This window comes from Cydia strobilella, chromosome 21 (genome assembly GCF_947568885.1).
Source record: "Cydia strobilella chromosome 21, ilCydStro3.1, whole genome shotgun sequence".
NCBI lineage: Eukaryota > Metazoa > Arthropoda > Insecta > Lepidoptera > Tortricidae > Cydia > Cydia strobilella.
The window spans coordinates 5,192,155-5,211,773 of NC_086061.1; the positions used below are offsets into that span (position 1 = coordinate 5,192,155).

A 19,619-nucleotide genomic window follows, 5' to 3' on the forward strand; every position below is an offset into this window, starting at 1 on the left:
TACAATCTAACCCGTAGTTCTAAAATGAGAACGAAACTTCGTTTGTATATGGGAAGGTGAAATTCGGCCGAGCTTGCCGGGGCCTCTTAATGTGAGTAAATACCATAGGGTGGTACTGTTCAAAAACATTTCAACCATTCAAAACATCCTATACCAAAAAATCTGAATGGATAATCCAGCTAATAATAATACGGCAAATCGACGCGCAAAGTTCATCGCTCAATCAGCGCGCTCGCGGCTGTGACGTCACTCGTCGTGCAGCGCCCCGCCCGCTAGGTGGCGCTGTGTGGGGCAGTTTGAACCGAGGGAATCTCTGGCAAAGAAATCTCTGGTTACATGTAATGTGCTCCAGCATTCCTGAGGTCATATGGAGCAAAAAATGAAGGCCTTTTGGTCAAATTTGGCAAAAAAAAAGTGTGCACACGACCCGGTAATTCTTTTTACATCTGGCGAAAAATAACCGTTAACAACGAAAAATTTTTTTTTTTAATTCACAGATTAATTTTGAGTTTCCTTTAAAACTGTCTGTCAGTCGTGTGTCGATAGATGGCAGTGAATTTACTGTTGCTACAACATTTACTATGACAGAACTCCTCTATATATCCTCTTTGTATATATGGATGATTAATGGCACTATGAGGAGAAAATAAAATGAAAAATACGATTTTTAATAACTTTAATTCATATTAATAATTATAATTTACACAAACATAACGAAATCTAATGTCAACTCATACAATCGGTTGATTACATCTATGTATTAAACAATTTAAAGATATTTCAAACCAAATTATTGCACTGAAATTTAATGGTGCCAAAAAACTTAAAATACGTATTGTCTGCGAAAATACATTATGTATTCTACATTGTGACTTCTAGCTAAGACCTTAATCAAATATATATTAAGTATATAAGATGTGTAAATGATTAAGAAAAAATCGTGGCCCTGAGTTCAGCTTAAATAGATGGCGCCATGTTTTGTGGATACTAGGGAATGCAAACCGGTTTTTATTTGTATGTAATTTCGGTTAATAACCGGTTTTCATACAATTAAAAACCGGTTTGACTTCCCTAGTGGTTCCTGGATTGCCAAACGTCAACTTTTGACAACCAGTTATCGCATTCAATTCAATGCACGACGAGGAAGCGTGCACGCTATAGGGGGCAGCACAGGACCGAAAAGCGATTAAGAACAGAGAACCCGCCTGGCGCGTCGCGATGTACAGTCAAGGGCATAAATATATATACATTCCCAAAGTTTAAAAAATATGTGTACGCTCTTACACCTCAGACAATAAAGTCGTGTTCACATATTTTAGAGCCATTTGTCTGGATCGATATTTTTGCCTTCGACTGTACCTACTCCCACCAATATGGCGGAAGAGGGTTTAATGCGAAAAACGAAAACCGGAATTTCCCTATCTGCCTCTCTATCACTCTTCATGTTCGTGCGATAGAGGCAGATAACGAAATCACGATTTTCGTTTTTCGCGGCTCTTAGGAGTCCTACAAAAATTACTGCATAATGTACGGAGACGTACAGCGCCATCTACATCAGCCATCATATTCGAAGCACGAAATTTTCTTGAATTATATACATCTTATACAATCAATGCATCTTTGCCTTACCGAACGTATAGAAAAGCTGAAATACTACTATTAGACTACTTACTACTATCTATATCATAATTTATATATCATAATTTATAATTATTTCAATCCTCTAGCGGCCCAGAGTCCTTTAAAAAGGCCTCCCGTTCGATTGTATTTTGAATCTTGAGTGACAATTCATAATTGGAATTGTCTTGGAAAGAAGGCCAATTCATACTTACATTTAAACATCAAAATGGTATCTAGATTCGCCCGTACGTCTCGCGCGCGCTAATACATGTACGGACAAGTACGAGCGAAATGCAGGCGCGAATGACAACGATATGGCATAATTGACCGATGCGTTAGCGAAGGTGTCCCTTTTAACTAGGGCAATTTGCTTTCGTATGTCCTTATGTTCTCTACAGGTCGCAATTCTCAACCGATTCTCGTGAAATTTTATAACCAGATTCTATGATTAAAATAGATTTTTTTTCTGTCTATCCAGCGGCCTTAGCACGGTAGCATTTTTATCGCCTGTCACCACGCCTGTCACGTTTTAACAAATAGGTAAGTGCGAAAGTGACAGGCATAGTGACAGGTGATAAAAATGCAACCATGCTGACACCGCAGTATTTGAAACTTTTCAAGATGCGTTAATGGGGTTGGCCGGTCGAAGTAATTAGCAGATGGCGCCAGCATAGCTTGCCCTGTCAATCCCTTAGAATTGTGTCAAATTTTTGTTTTTTTAATGCCCTGAATGCCAGCCCTTTAAGCCAAATCTCATAGAAAAAGGGGCAAGCTATGATGGCGCCATCTGTGAAAACCTTTGACAGTTGCCAACCCCATTGGCATAAAGGGTTTAAGCACCACTAGCGTCTATGGCGCTTAAGACCATTGTGAGTTCACTGACCAATGACTCAATGAACTATGCAAATCCAACACGTCGGCCGTGGGAAAGGATGTCGCGAAAAACTACGATTTTTTTCTATAACTTACAGATATGCATTATCTTGAATATCAAATTAGGGTTTATGATCAATCAATAATTGTATATATGAACTAAGTATTTTTCACTTTAACATTTTCTATACTTATCGCGAGGTCTACAGCTCACAGAACCATTAGTTTTGATATCGTTTTAATATCAAAATGTACGTTCGAATTGGGCTCAATTTTGATTCGTGGGCGGCTAAAGGATAAGTTACTCGGTTATCACACTTTTACATGTCAATATCACCTTCATATATACCTATGCAGTCAATATGCTCAAAAACATCTGAGCACCCTTGATGTTACATACGTATTCAGATATTTATGAGCACCTTAGCCGATTAGATATATTGATAGCGATTACTACATTTACATAGTATGGTTTTGGACGCAGATTTTTACAAATACATCACTCGATAATTCCTAGAATTATTTACACTTCAGAAATTTGCTTTGCATATTTGCATTACATTTAGGACAGTTTTTAGCTGGTACAAAAGCATGATTTAATCTTAAATTATAACAGATTTCTTTCAAACCTATCTTGGGTATTTGGATAATTATCTGTCATTTTAACATTTTTGTATTAGAAAGAGACAAAAATTTAACATAGATATGCTAAGCTTTATGAATATATATATATATATATTGATAAATTCTTGAATAACGCATCTATGCTATCATTTACATTTTTGGGGCAAAAATCTTAAAACGAGAAATGGCATCAAATAGTTGTTATACTCGTCTCACTCGCACTTGCGTATGTACATATTTATTCGAAAGAGCAGGCTACTAACTAAAGCGGACATTACTAATGCGGACGCGCCCGCCGCTTCGGTGCGTGAGCGAGACAGTGATTCAAGTAGCGACGTCCCGCTCGCACACCGAAGCGGCGGGCGGATCCGTATGCAGCATGAAGACCGCCTAAACCAAGAAGTTTAAATTCAGGCAAAAATAAATGCAACAGGGAGAGAGGATGTGATGGTCTTTCGATTTCAAACGGGCCCCATACGGCCATTCCATTTTCCATTAGTTCATTTTGAATCTTATTCCAATTACAATAGAGTCGTAATTCATTAACCGGTTAAAGCGATCCAACCATTTTTTTATACAGGTAGTAGCACGCGCCGTTTTACTTAACAATTGACAAAGGATAAGCCGTTCGGGGCCCGTTTGAAATCGAAAAACTATATTTTTTTATATAGAGCTAACCTCGGAAAACGGTTCATGACGTTACAGAATAAGTAATAGTATTATCATACAGAACGGCCACGCACCGCCCCGCCCCGATTCGAATTACCTCCCCCGCGACAGCAGATTGACGACCGTTTGCCGGCCGCTCAGTACTGTTTTTAAGCAACTTACTCACACAATGCTGCATGACGTGTGTACAGACGTGCCGTTCACACATAGAAGCGCAAATGATTTTTGATGTATGGCGTGTCCGCTCTGTGATGACGTCGAGAGCGAAGGTTGTAGCGAAGGTCTCCGTTCTGACTCGGGCATATTGCTTTCGTATGTCCGGATGTTCTCCTCTACAGGTCGCAATTCTTAACCGATTCTCATGATATTTTGTGACAAGATTCTATGATTCAATAAAATCAAGTTGTCGATCCAATTGACATGAAGGACTTAAGGGCCAATATCGTCTATGGCGCTTAAGACCATTGTGAGTTCACTGTTATAACGACTCAACGAACTATTTTTTACTTTTACACTTTCTAAGCTTAACGCAAGGTCTACAGCTCATATGTGTCATTATCAATCAAAAGGGTACTTATTGTCCGTTGTCAATAAGGCGGTATTTCCATATAGATTCAATTTGAAATCAACCTTATCGACAACCAACAACGTGGTACCTTTTGGTTGAAAACGTCACATATAGCCACTAGTTTACTATACTATCCTAATCACTGGATCCAAGCGTCTGGCAGCAGTTGATAGGTGGAGGTCAGAATGACAGGGCAGCATTTTTTTTCCGTTGCTCTTGCTTATTATCATGTACCATTTTCCGAAACTAGCTCAGTCTATTAATGGCATTGATGAATCTTCGCTTCAGGGCTATATTGCGCCACGACGCAGAATAGCCGTATTAGCCGTCAGTAAAATTCGAAAACTACATAATATAATTTTGTAATATATTACAAAATATTTAATTACCGTATTCTCGCTAATGAAAAAATCCATAACAAACTAGTTTTCCGATATAACTTACGGTTGTTATAGGTTGTGAGGCAGTATAATCGCGAAATCCGTAAAAGAGTGTTTTTTGTTAATTCAGTTTTTGCAGTTTCAAAAATGGCGGAGCCTGTGAATATTAGTGAACAAAAATGATTGTATTTTTGTCATAGCTAGTTCAGGGGCATCTTCAAATACATTTGAAACTTATGTAAAACCATGTATAGTTGTGTTAAACACTCGTTACACACGAAGCAATTAAAAAAGAGACAGGACGCCGCCCGCCTCAGGTAGGTGTGACAGAGAGCACACTACGTATCCGCATGCAGCGAGTGTTTGACCCAACTATAATAACCTTACAAGGCATTCAAAGCTAAGATATTTGTGACGTCCCCCGGGTAAAGGTACCTTATTTACGCTATTATTAACGCCGCTACAATACTATTGCGGTGCTGTGACGTAAGCGCCAGCCGCCATAAGGTACCTTTTTCCGTGGAACGTCACATTTATTCTAATCTATGGCCGGATTAAGCTTTTTCCTCGTCAATGTCAAATTTCTCCCAACTCTCATCCGAATTGGCGCTAGCATCATCTTTTACCTCCTTTTCCCCAAAATAGTCTTCTACCAAATCGTTTCCACAAACGTCAGATTTACCTTTGACGCCATTTTTATTTTTCTGTTTAGTGTTGCCAGTGTTTTTCTTGTTGTTTTTGACGTTGTTGTTGGCCAGGTCGCGGGACGAGGTTTGTTTTGTCTTCTTGCTGGATATTTCCTTCTCGTATTCTTCTAGAAGTAGGGTTTGTTGTTCTTCGGTCAGTTCCACGTCATTCGCGAAGTCTTCTGTGAGAAACAGAATGTACAACTTTAGGTTACACGTAAAAACGTACTCATGTCCTTTTTAGGGTTCCGTACCCAAAGGGTTACTAAGACTCCGCTGTCCGTCCGTCTGTCCGTCTGTCTGTCACCAGGCTGTATCTCATGAACCGTGATAGCTAGACAGTTGAAATTTTCACAGATGATGTATTTCTGTTGCCGCTATAACAACAAATACTAAAAACAGAATAATATAAATATTTAAATGGGGCTTCCAAACAACAAACGTGATTTTTTTGCCTGTTTATTTCCGCACTTGGCCGGTTTTTTCCTATTGGCCAGTGCGTACCAAATATACTATTAGCCATTCAAATTTGAACCTTGTGGAACACAAGCCAGCAACAGAAAGTTTTTTGACTAATTTCCTCTCAAGCAATATATCAGTTTCAACATGACGAGAAGAAAAGTCCCTGAAAACCAGCGGAGCAGCAGCTAACCTTCACAACGCTTCATGATACACCGCCCTTACGATTTATCTCCTGGGAGGAAATAATTAATAATTGGTACCGAGTCCAGGGTGATGATGTTGCAGTACGGCCATGTCCATGGATATCGTCGAAGAAATGTCGGCCTTCGGTTAGTTGATATCAATAATTAGTCGAAACAAATCATCGATAATAACTTACTCACCATCCTCCCAAGCCACAGTGTCCGCTAGTACCAAAGGCTCGGTTGGCTCGGTTTGCTCGCTTGGTTCGTCCTCTACTTCGGTTTCGACACCGGATAGTACTTTCTTGGGGCTCCTGAAATATAATAATTGAGATTACTACATATTTTTATAATTGACCGAGGGAAGCGAAGGTCTCCTGCCAGGTTTTCAACCGATTCTCGTGAAATTTTGTGAGCGAGTCCAATAATTATTTAGAATTTTTGTCGAATAAGTTTTTTGGAAATTATTCAAAACTAGCGACACGCCCCGGCTTCGCACGAGTAGTTCAACTAATTTACACAAAACCTTTACAAATTATACATATAAACCTTCCTATTGAATCACTAGATCTACTAAAAAAAACCGCATCTAAATCCGTTGAGTACTTTTAAAGATCTAACCATACATAGGGACATACGGACAGACAGCGGAAAGCGACTTTGTACTATGTAGTGATGGCGCAGGTGTATTCGCGTATCTGATGTCCCAGTCCCAGCAAAATGTCAAATCAGAAATGTCGAAACGTCGGAAATAAAGGTAACAACATAAATTCGCGATAGCCCCGATACAATGGGGTTGGCCGGTCGAAATAATTAGCAGATGGCGCCAGCATAGCTTGCCCTGTCAATCCCTAGAATTGTGCCAATTTTTTGTTTTTTTAATGCCCTGGATGCCAGCTCTTTAAGTCAAATCTCATAGAAAAAGGGGCAAGCTATGATGGCGCCAAATCTGCAAACCTTTGACAGTTGCCAACCCCATTGTTTTCATATGTGTTCAAAATGCGAAAGTTTTAAATGTTATAGTGTTACTTACTGTTGTATAGGGTCGGTCTGTTGTCGGGGTAAATGCGCCAATACAGGATCAGTATCTGTAGCCGGCAGACGACGCGCAGCGGCCGCCAAACGGTCCTGCAGTAACGCTACACGGAACAGGTACCTGACAAAAAATAAACATTTTAATATTCTTTCAGCTACTTAAAAACAGCACAATATGAATTATGTTCAAAGTTAAACATAAATGTAGCTGCAGCTGCGCAATCCGCATATGCAAACACACACACACACACGCGCGCACACACAAGTACATACTACTTACTCGGAGACAAACCTACCTCTCCCAAAAATCTTCATGAGAGACGGCATCAGGCACAAGCTTGTCATACATCGAGCGCAGCAGTGGGCTGGCGGCGAGACGCTTGGCGGCCGAGACGGGCGAGATCAGCTCCGAACCCAGCTCGAGGGAGGCACGCCATGCGTCTAGCTCAGGGCTTGAAGCTGGGACGAGATATGTCGCGTCTACACGTTGGAGGGCTTCTAGCTCTTTCTGAAATGTGAAATTTGTTTTCAATTTGGTTCTAAAGTAGAAACGTTACTACGAATTATATTAACTTTAAAAAAAAGCTCTACCAAGGGGCGCTCGATTTCGCCACTCGAAAACCTGTGAAAAACGGCGAATTGATATTTTTCAAATACGAGCAACAGAAATTGGGAATCTAGTGGTATTGAACACTCATTTTCAATTCTATTAGTAGAATTAAAATGCCTAGTAGTAGAGATATATTGAAGGGAGCCACACGAAATCGAGCGCTCGAAATTAAACAACAAACAAACGGCACCCAGTGCCGACTTTTACTTCGACAGTTAAGCTATCGAGCTATTGATATACACACGGCATATTCATTCGCATTATAATATTTAATATTTGGTTACTTTCGGAATTACCTGACATTTGGATTTGATTCAGAAGTAGGTACCCGAATACACCTATTTGAAGTTCCAAGTTTTTTTTGCTTTTCATTTTAAACATGGGGGTTGATAACGGCTAAAAGTGGAACTGACCTTGTACGTGGACAGCATAGTGGTGTCTCCAGAAGACAAGATGACCTCCGTGTCATCTTCGTCGTCTGGTTCAGGGTTGAGAACTGTGCTCACTTGTCCTGAATAACAATAAATTTATGGTTTATCGATGTATTCAACCATTTTGCTAGAAAAATATTAGTATTAATAATAATCATAATTTCTCCTGATTTATTTTTATTTTCGTTCACTTATATATGTATTCCACTTCACCGTAGTAATAAGGGACAATGTTTTGTTGCTTATGGCTTACTCATAGAGTATTTTACTCAATAAAAGAGTTATTTGCTCATAAAGAAGATTAGTTAAGTTAGTGGCATGATAGTTTTAGTCCTTTAATTTTAAGTTCTTCATTTAATATTCGCACGCCAGAAAAGGTGTGATATGCAGAATAATTTTGTACACCTACTTTAAGTCCATTATGTAACCATATTACTGCGAATAAGCTATTTGTATTTTGTGAACGCCTCTCTGCTAATGCCGCTTCCTGATATAGCCGGTGGTTTAACATTATTTATGAAAAAAACGCTTACCAATAAAAGTGCTGAGACTTTTCTTCATCACATTTGCGGGTGATTCAGGTTCATCCAGCTGAAACAAAGAATTATATATCAGAAGTTATTTGTCATTATGAAAAAAAAGTATTGTGGCGAACGTGATAAATGGTTTGAAGAAAAAAATCTAAAATAATATTTCATACGTAAACTTGTTTTAGATAATACCTTAAGCGTCTTCCCGAGTGCCGTAGACGTTGTGCTGAATACATGACTTGCTTCGCTCTTCACTGCACAGCCGATCTCGTCCAGGTCCTTTTTCACCATAGAGTATACCTCCGCTGACTGGAATACAATAGAAGAATGGTTATAAGATACTAGCGACCCGCCCCGGCTTCGCACAGGTGCAATGCTGATGTATGATGTGGTTTATTATACGTATAAACCTTCCTCTTGAATCACTCTATCTATTAAAAAACCGCATTGAAATCCGTTGCGTAGTTTTAAAGATGTAAGCATACATAGGGACAGACATCCATCCAGACAGCAGTAAGCGACTTAGTTTTATACTATGTAGTGATAGTGATGTCCGACGGACACCACTCACTGACAAGCTACCTGGGATACAATCTTAGTCAGTTATTGTGTGTTAAAATAACAATGAGTAGGTATTAAAGGATCTCCTAAAAATATAGGATTAAATACTATTATGAGCAGGCATCGTAAACTGCGAGCGAAATCCATTGAAATGACGTACTTGGACTTGACTAAGTAACAAGTTAACAAACCCTAGTACTTCAATGGATTTCGCTCGCAGTTTACGATGCCTGATTATGAGGTAGTTTCTAATTTCATCAAGTATACATCAGCAAAAAACGTTACCTACTTCATATTTGAAACGAAACTTTTTGGAAGATTCTATATAAATTGCCGCTGCATCCCTTGGTTTAGGGCGGATTGTGTCAAAATTACGTTCACACGCGTACGAAGTTCGAGGAAGCGAAATAAAACCTGTAGCCTTACCACAAGCTTGACATTGACTTGACACTGACATATTCGCTAGCGTGTGCGTAACTTACTTTCTATGCATCTCGCTCGTACTAAAATATTAGTGCGAGCGAGATTTATATAGAAAGTAAGTTACACAGGCATTAGCGCATATGTCAGTGTGAAAGTCGTGGTAGCCGTACAGGTCGCAACGCAAACTTAAGGCGCATGGCATACTGCATACAACTCGCACGTCGCTGCGACGTGCGAGCGGGATGTCGCTATAATACGCGCATAACGTTCTGTCTCACTCAAACATCGGAGCGTCTTAAGAAGCCCCGGCAAGCTCGGCCAAATTGCACCTTCCTATACAAACGTAGTTCCGCTCTCATTTTAAAACTAGTAGATGTAATGAAACTTTGCACATACAATGACAAGGTCTGAAATTAGTTTATATAGCTCCAGTTTATAAAACAAACGAAATAGAGCAAAAACAAATTTTTGTATGAAATCTTCAATTCGCTGTATTTTTTTAACTAATGTATCTGAAGCTACATAAACTAATTACAGACATAGATATACCTTATCCTATTGTAATTACAAAGTTTCAGAGCAATCTAGCTTGTCGTTTTAAAATGAGAGCGGAACTGCGTTTGTATGGAGAGCCGAGCTTGCCGGGGACTCTTAATCATACAGGTTTTCTTAAGCTTAGCTTAATCACCTTTTTACATTTCTAGTTAAGCGTAGACCATACACACCCAAGGTTAAGATTTTTTATTTAAAGGAATCGATTGTGTTTCCTGTTATCATGAGAATTTGTTTTCGGGTCTGCAATATAGCAATGTAAATATTATTGTACGGTTTAAATAAGATAAAGCCGTTATCGTTTGATATAGCTCATAAAAAAGATTATTAAGATATAAAAACATTGGTGCATACGTCCATACCGGGTGTGGCCTTTGACACGAGCAAATAATTAAAACATAGATTGTACTCCTCAAAGGGGACACTTTTGTTCAATAACTTTTAAAAACCGGCCAAGTGCGAGTCGGACTCGCGCACGAAGGGTTCCGTACCATTATCTATAAAAACGGCAAATCACGTTTGTTGTATGGGAGCCCCCCTTAAATATTTATTACAAGCTACAACATACAATGTACCTATTTTATTCTGTTTTTAGTATTTGTTATAGCGGCACCAGAAATACATTATCTGTGAACATTTCAACTGTCTAGCTATTTATGAGATATATGAGATATGAGACGGTTTATGAGATACAGCCTGACAGACGGACAGACAGACAGACAGCGAAGTCTTAGTAATAGGACCCGTTTTTACCCTTTGGGTACGGAACCCTAAAAATTATGAAGTCTGACTTTCTCTTTTTCATACAAATTAAATATTATCTTCAATGTACGCCATTATCATTGTGATTGACGTTGCTTGTCACGCCTTAAACATAAACATTGCCTTATTATTAAACTTTAGTGTATTAAAAATCAAAACACAAGTTATTTTTAAAAGTCGCTGGACAAATGTTGGTCAGTATGAGGAGTACAGTCTAGTTACATTATTGCTTGTATTACAGGCCTATAAATTTATTCATGCTTAACTAATTCTGTCTGTTACCTATTCATGCTTACATCGCTGAACTGAACTAAAAGACAAAAGGTAAAAGTAACACTAGACCCTACTCATAGTGTTGTGTTCCTGCCGGTAAGTAAGGTTGCCAGAGCTCAACGAGGGAGAGGAGTGTTAGGGTCGGCAACGCGCGTGTAATATCTCCGGTGTTGCAGGCGTCCATAGGCTACGGTAACTGCTTACCATCAGGCGGGCCGTATGCTTGATTGCCACCGACGTGGTATAAAAAAAGAGTAAATAATTTCAATTCTGGAGCAGGACAGGATGCCTAATTTTCTAACACAATTAGGGCGTCCACTAGTTGACGCGGTTGCACGGAGCGGGTGAGCGGGTTAAAGATAAATATAGTTTATTAATCAACTTGTCATATTACAATGCGCTTATGAACGTCAAATAAAGCTACGCCGGCTCTAACACTACACCTCTGCCTCAAGATTTAAATCCGCCCTCAATTGAAGGCATGTTTACAAAAACAACATAACTACACTAGACATGAATTTACAGGAAACGAAAAAAACTAAATGTCTTCTTATATATTAGTTATTGGACATAAACATTGTGTAGGTGATTTTAGTAAGTGGCCAATAGTTCTGAAATATACGATTACACATTTCAAAGACCAGTATTTTTGGAAAAAAATTGAAAAATAAGTTCGTCCCTTATGCTGTTTTTGTTAAATTTTGTTAGTTATAATATAATAAAACAAGTTTCAATAGAAATTATGTTTTGTATTCTATCAGAGAAGTACAGATTTATCTTACTTAACTGATTACGGGACTGATTTTGGACAATTGGGGTCATTTTTGGACACTATCTTTTGCTCTACGTGTAGATCCTGCTTAAACGAATGCTATGATACCAAAAACTCAAATCCGCAAAAAATGTTGTTTTTGTAAACATGCCTTCAATTGGAGGAGGGTATCCCAATATGGGACAGGCAACAAACTGGGCGGGACAAATCTTTTCATATGGCGCGGACGCGTGCGACGGATTCAAAGTCAAAGTCAATATAATCTTTATTCAAATAGGCTTAGCAACAAGCACTTTTAAATTGCTTGATTTTACTTACAATGGCACCAGCGTGCGTCCGCGCCGTCCACACGACGCCCTTAATTCTACCTCGTAAGACCCAAGGCAATTTTTGTGCTTTTGAATATCGAACTTTCTTTTAAGCAAGTTTAAAATTTATACCTGATGACATAATACTATTCTGGTACCAGGGGGCAACAATGACGGCATTACTTGAAAAAACCGGACAAGTGCGAGTCGGATTCGCCTACCGAGGGTTCCGTACTTTATAGTATTTGTTGTTATAGCGGCCACAGAAATACATAATCTGTGAAATTTTCAACTGTCTATCACGGTTCATGAGATACAACCTGTTGACAGATAGACGGACAGAGGAGTCTTAGTAATAGGGTCCCGTTTTTACCCTTTGGGTACGAAACCCTAGAAAATGAAATGAAATGAATTTTTTGGCAGAAACCACGGAAATAGTATATATTACTTATCCAGTTTGATGAAATATAAATCATATTCCAATAGAATAGAATTCTATTTGTTTTCTTTCATTCAAATTTCAAACTAAACAAAGCCAACTTTATTTTCTAGATTATATAGGTTTAAATTTCAATAGCACACTTCTTTGGACTTTCATTTGTATAGCTTAGGAGGATAAAATTGATGGGGCAGATGTAGCGAAAGGGTCTCTATTGTTTCCCATAAAGTTTGCAGTCATAATGTACTGTTTATCCATATTTTCGTTAGTCATAACTTTTCAGGATTGCCATAAAACAAACCTAAACTAACCTATCTATAGGATAACCTTAGGAAAATCCTGATAAGGTAACGCTTTCAGAATTAAGACTAATGATAATCTGACAATCATTACATTATGACTTTCAATAATTATGTCAAACAAAGGGCCCCCGTAGCGAAATCTTAAGTTATTGAATTGATGCCGGCATTATACATACATTGGCAATTCGCCAAATCTTCTAAGAACGTATTGAACGATTCTGTGACCTCCGATAGGACAAAGGTCTAGACTGTATACACCTAAGAAAAGTAGATAGATTTACGACATATAATTGATATAATACGAACGGCAAACCAAAAACGAAACAGCAAAACTATTAGTTTAACACACCTGCATACCTATTTGTATGCGGAGATACTTAGCTTATAACCTTGCTTACTGTAAGACTTACTAATTGCACCACCCTTAACTGTCCATTAGTGGACTCAATATGTTTTAAATTAACGTTTACGAAATTTTTATAGCGGTGGATGATATTACACATTCAGTTTAAGTAGGAATACATTTATTTATTTATTTTATTTATTTAAACTTTATTGCACATAAAATTATAAGTACAAATACAAATGGCGGACTTAATGCCATAAGGCATTCTCTACCAGTCAACCACTGGGCTAAAAAGAGATGGTTGTTAGGTGCAGGATTAATACTAGAAAAATTCAAACGACAATTGCTACCTACTATTTACAAAATAAGTACTTACAAAATAAATACTAATTATCCCAGTATTAAATATTAATTAATTATTATTATTATTTATTATTATTTTTATTATTATATTACTACGAAATCCATTCCATACACTAAATGGAAAGCACCAGCAGGCAAACGGTCCATAGGAAGACCAAAAAAACGGTGGGCAGATGACATAGTCCATACAGCTGGAAAACAATGGATGGAGAAAGCGAAGCAGAGAGATGATTGGATAAAATTGGAGGAGGCCTACACCCAAAGAGGGATCCATATAGAAGATAACATTTAAATTACAAATACAAAAACCATATAAAACTTCTTATGGAATAAAGGGCTATAATAATAATAATACTACGAAATCATAAACTTATACATATTCTTTATATGATATACTTACAGAATGAATGATGACATGAATATATGTAGAAATGTAAGGGATATCAATCCTAGTAAGGCTTCGCTTTTTTAATGTACGGTTCCCTATTGTGTTGTAGAAAGTTTTTTGACATATTTTTGTATAACATAACGTTACTTGGTAGCAATATCGTTTGGCAGAAATACTATTGGCATACTGCTTTTCGCATAATATTACTTTGCAGAATTTCTTATTGCATAATATTAATTGCACTTTTAGTATTTGTTGTTATAGCGGCAACAGAAATACATTATCTGTGAAAATTTAATCTGTCTAGCTATCACGGTTCATGAGTGGTGACAGACGGACAGACAGACAGACAGCGAAGTCATAGTAATAGGGTCCCGTTTTTACCCTTTGGGTACGGAATCCTAAAAAGTAGTGTCAATTTGACATCACAGCGACGATTTTTTTTCCAAGTCCTAGGACCCTTTGCTACACCCCAACCCTTGCTAGAGTAAGTCACTATATGTATAAATAAACATTCAGACAAGCGTATCGCAAATTGTCAATTACATTTGATCACGAGCCATTTGCGCAAGCGCACCGGCCTGCAACGTCCATTAAAATGCAGTGTCTAGTGAAGCATCAAGCAATTATGTGGACTCTCCTTTTGATCCTTGAGTGGTCGTTTAATTTCGTTATTAGCTAGTTGCTAGCCGAGCACGGAAAACCGAATTCGTTTTTTTGATGCACTCAATATGACTCATATGTAGGTAGTAGTTATAAAAAAAATACATATTTGAACAAGTGAACAGTATTATAATTAGCATAGACTCAAGAATGTTTGCAACATTATTTGCCAGCCTGTATTATTTGCAAGAGATAATTTACTAATAAGTCTAATAACTAATACATATGATAGGTATTTTTACCGGACATTGGGCTCCAAAGCCCAACATGCATGTATGGAGGATTCAACTGGGATAAACTTTAAGATGAGAGTGAGAGAGATATATAAATGGCCAAAGAATAAGCATAGCAATAGTTGGTCAAACCAAATTGGCAGTAAATAAGAACAGAAAAAACTATACTCATCCTTTTCTTTTGGGTGCTAGTACTAGTGTAAGACAAAGATAGTATGAGTCTCTCTGTCTATGTTTGAAATGAGACAGCCCTTTGACAAACTATATTAAGCGTAAGAATGTAGCCAGCCTTATATTATGTAGGTTACCGGCACCCTTCCGCAAGGGACAGATTTAGGGGACTTAAGATAGGTGGGTAAGTTTTATTTAAATATTTATTTATTTTTTTACTTTTAATTTACTTAGTTTATACTTAATTTCAATGATCGTTTATAAGTCTTGTTACCTATTGTATTTCCTTTAAGGTATATTTAATTTCATATGTAAAATTTCTCAGCATTAAACCTTGTTCACGTTATAAAATAGATTATTAAATAACTAAATAAATCTAAATAAGCAATGTCAAAGACAAATCGTTACATACTACACAGTATTATTAGATTATATTGCCACTAATTATATGTTGTATACAGAAACAAACAATGACAAATAAATCATATTACATACATTATAATAGGTAATTTACATATTTTTACAGTTCAACCAGTCACTATCAGAGTAACAACTTACTGACCAATTAATAGTTATAGACGTAGACGGTGAGTTGTCACCTAAACTATTAAAGACCGACCTTGAAATTTAAAACATAATACCTACTAAGCGTAAACGTAATAAATATAAGAGCTTCGGTAGAGAGTACCATTTCGTACCATTTGGAGTTGAAACTCTAGGTCCATGGGGTCCCAGCGCACATAAGTTGTTTGCAGAAATCGCGAAGCGTCTGGTTGACGTAACTGGTGACCGAAGAGCTGGCGGCTTCCTCGCACAACGTATCAGCATTGCGATACAGCGAGGAAATGCCGCCAGCATCCTTGGTACAATGCCTCAAGGGCCTATTTTAGATTTAAGCTAGTTATTAATTTCGTTTACGTAGTACCACTGTATATATCTTGTATGTAAATAAAGAATAGTTATATACCTACTTGTAATGTTGTATAGCTCCACTAAGAAGTGAATTTTTCACTCAATATATGGAACAAGGCGTTACGTAACAATGTTTTTTTTATTAAGTCGCATAGGAATTCGCCGCTCTATCGTGCACTGACGCTGCTCAATGCGCTCCTGACATCGGCACCTGAATGTGACTTGTTTGCTTGGAGATGGGCGACTGTGTGCCGTGAATGTTTAAAGTTCTGCGAGTTGATGGATGACAGGCTGTCCAGCACTTATGTTTAATGTCACTTACATTAATTGTCTCTTATATATATTTCATGTGTTTGTATACTGTGTAATCTGCAATGTTTAATTTCTCGGTGTATTGGCTTGTCTGTAATGCCGGGTAAATATATTGTTAATAATAATAATAAATAAATTAAATAAAATACATAGATACATATAATCACGCCTATTTCCTGGAGAGGTAGGCAGAGACCACGGATTTTCACTTGCTACGATCCTGACTTACCTCTTTCGCTTCCTTCACTTTCATTATAACATTCCTCATACACGCTCGCTCATTTCATGAATCTTATGATTATACTTTGCTGAACATAATTGTGACTTTACGGTAACTTGGGTGTTACGTAACTTTGAGGTGAGGGGGGTACACGGGGGTGAGGGTGGGTCAAAGATCTTCGAAAATTGCGTTACTTACGCGATAGTCTATGGGAGTCTAAGATGTGGAGCCTTAAAAGACAAAATGAGACAAACCTTGGTCTTAGCTGATGTGATCCAAGAGTCCCACCAGTTACCAGACGGCTGCTCTACTTGTGGAGTACCGGGCTCACTCGCCTGCACATCAGGAGACCTGCCGAACAACACAAAGGTTTTTCAATGACAAGTAAAATGGTAAAAATTAGTAAAAGAAATAAAGTTTATTAATGCATTCACAAGATAACAATTTGACCGCTTAGAGGATATAACCAAACAGAGTAGCCGTTAACAGGCATTCCCCTCTGTCGAAAATAGTCGGCCAATGGTCATACGCAATGTATGGACTGACGTTTATCTGACATGGCTGTTTTGACGTTACGCATACATTTGACGTTCCCCTCCCCCGCAAAAATTGGCACACTTTTTGTACAACAAATTAGAGACAAGGCGCCTCCGTTGGTTATATCCTCCAAGTTTGACCCAGTACACATATGGTTAATTCATGATTTCCCTAATTGTTACAGTGAAGGTGTATATACGTAAATATATGTCTCTAGTTTACACTTTGCTACACTATCGCATCAGGCAACTGTTATGATAGCTGTATCGTTATTATCAATAAGTAAATAAAAGTGTGGCCTATGCCACCGCAACCCTCCAACGAAAGAACCACAAACAAATCATGCGCAACAAAACTCTAACCAGTAATCCCAGCGAAACTAAACAACAAAAAACTACACAACAGAAACCTGAACAAAAAAACAATTTCAAAACAAATGAAGAACCTGTGTGCTGTGTGAAGAAAAACACTACAAAATGACATGAAACTGCAGGGAAAGAAAAATGGAGAGAATTGGAGGAGGCCTCCACTCAAAGAGGGGTCCAAATTAAATTAAATTAGTAAATAACATACACAAACTTAACACTAACTACTAGCTATAAGAAAATTACTAACAACATGCAAAAAAATTTTTGTGCATCAATGAAAAAGCCAAAGTTGTTTCTTTAATTAATGAATATCATTAAGATTAAAAGAAAGAACATAACAAAATAATAGTATTAAAATCTTCAAACAGTGTTGTGTAGTCTGTTAAACATAAAACAATAAAGCAGCATCTAATATTTGGTAGTTGTGCATGTTTGTCAGTAAAAAAAGTCCTTGACTCCTACAAATAGTTACATAGCTATTGCTTCTCCATAACATAATTAATTTAAGTAAATAAATAAACATAGATTTTGATAATAACTAAAAACATTATAGGTTATATACCAACAGTAAAGAAACTCCGTGGCAATACGCACAGTGTACTAGTTTTATCCTGATCTGTAGACTGTAGTTCGTAAGCTAGTTACAGTAATATGTGACCTATTTAACTTCACAAACAACATTTCCCACTTACAAACAACAATAAAACTTAATGGCATTCTTAACATAATCATTATCCTTAAGGATAATGATTATGTTTTGCGATTTACAATCACATTTGACCGTAGCGTTGAAATTATCTCGACAACAAATAAGCGTAAATAATAAAATGAACTGATATGACTGAGATAATTTATACAATCTTATGGCCTTACATTAGAATATAAGCAGCATAATCATTAATAATTTCGTAATAACCATGTGTTGAGGTATTGTTTACAAAATAAATTATAGTAAACCAATTAAAAACTGAGAAATATGCATTTATGATAAGAAAAAGCATGTTGACATCAACAATAGTTTGTTTGTAACATTTTCCGCAATACTTACTTTTCAGCCATCATGAAGCAGGTTCACTTAAAATGAAAATAAAAGGGGCACATGGGTTTCTGCACATTAAATTTGGTCTGATTTTGTATGTTTTGTTACACGAAATTTACAACAAATTTGACATAGTTTTGTTTGCGTTGACATTAAGGCAACTTTTTTTCTTCGTTAAAAAGTAGTGTGGCGCTGACAGCTAGATTTTATGCCTGGCAACATTAAAGCCACCACGGACAGAACCTCAGAATAATGACTAAAGCATAGAAGTAAGGCAAAAATGCTTCGCAAATATGTATACCCGTACTTTACTTCCTTACGAATTAGATAATGTGCCGAAAAGAGATGCATATATGCTTGTTATTTCTCATTTACGTACGGTGTCATAAGTTTGATAATTTGCTAGGGATGTAACTGTGTCGACTTTTTATATCGATAAATTATGCATAAGTTTATGTGCCGTGTAAAAGAATAATCACGAAATTGGCAAATTGATAATAGTCTGGCTAATGAAAGTTGAACCTGAAAAAAACGCGGCAATTTCAAGAAATCTGTAGCAGGCGGCTCGTTGAAATGAAATGAAATGCGTGGAATACAAGGATTGCATAACTTTTACACTTTTATAATTTTCATATTCTAAAAATCATTAAAAAGTATAAAAATTATGCAATCCTTGGAATCAAAGAGCCGCCTGATATGAGGATTAATGCATGTACCTAATATAGCTTTTATCTCATTTGCAGTCTACCACTCAGAACCGTCTAACTATACCTCTCGTTTTTCTATCATTAGAAAGAAGGCGAGCGATCTTAACGTGTCGTTTTATCGAAAAACACTTTGAAAATAAGTCACAACAAATATAATATACGATCATTTACATACTTTTGCTTTCATAAGTAAAATATTGTTATATTTATAAAAAAAACTTGTCAATAAAAAGACACGTGGAAATAGTTTACCGTTTTTTCTAATGCTAAAAGACTAAGTATAGTTTCTAGTCATGTA

General features: G+C 37.2%; 2 protein-coding genes across 3 annotated transcripts in view; both read right to left on the minus strand.

Annotated features, from left to right (window-relative positions):
• LOC134751023 (DNA polymerase interacting tetratricopeptide repeat-containing, protein of 47 kDa) overlaps positions 1-19,619 on the minus strand; it is a 160,508-nt gene that overhangs the window by 93,566 nt on the left and 47,323 nt on the right. The gene's annotated exons all lie outside the window — the stretch shown is intronic.
• LOC134751230 (BSD domain-containing protein 1-like) lies at positions 660-18,794 on the minus strand. 2 transcript variants are annotated; one of them, XR_010128612.1, is made up of 10 exons: positions 18,624-18,794; positions 16,925-17,021; positions 8,863-8,979; positions 8,674-8,731; positions 8,123-8,220; positions 7,396-7,607; positions 7,098-7,220; positions 6,266-6,378; positions 2,208-5,602; positions 660-2,012 (listed from the first exon to the last, which is right to left on the minus strand). XR_010128612.1 is itself a non-coding variant. In XM_063686614.1 (9 exons), exons 1-9 carry the CDS (start codon positions 18,635-18,637, stop codon positions 5,289-5,291), a joined length of 1,146 nt encoding a protein of 381 aa, XP_063542684.1. In that variant the 5' UTR covers positions 18,638-18,794; the 3' UTR covers positions 660-5,288. The 2 variants fall into 2 exon arrangements, 1 of the variants encoding a protein (XP_063542684.1); XM_063686614.1 differs by having other exon boundaries at positions 660-5,602.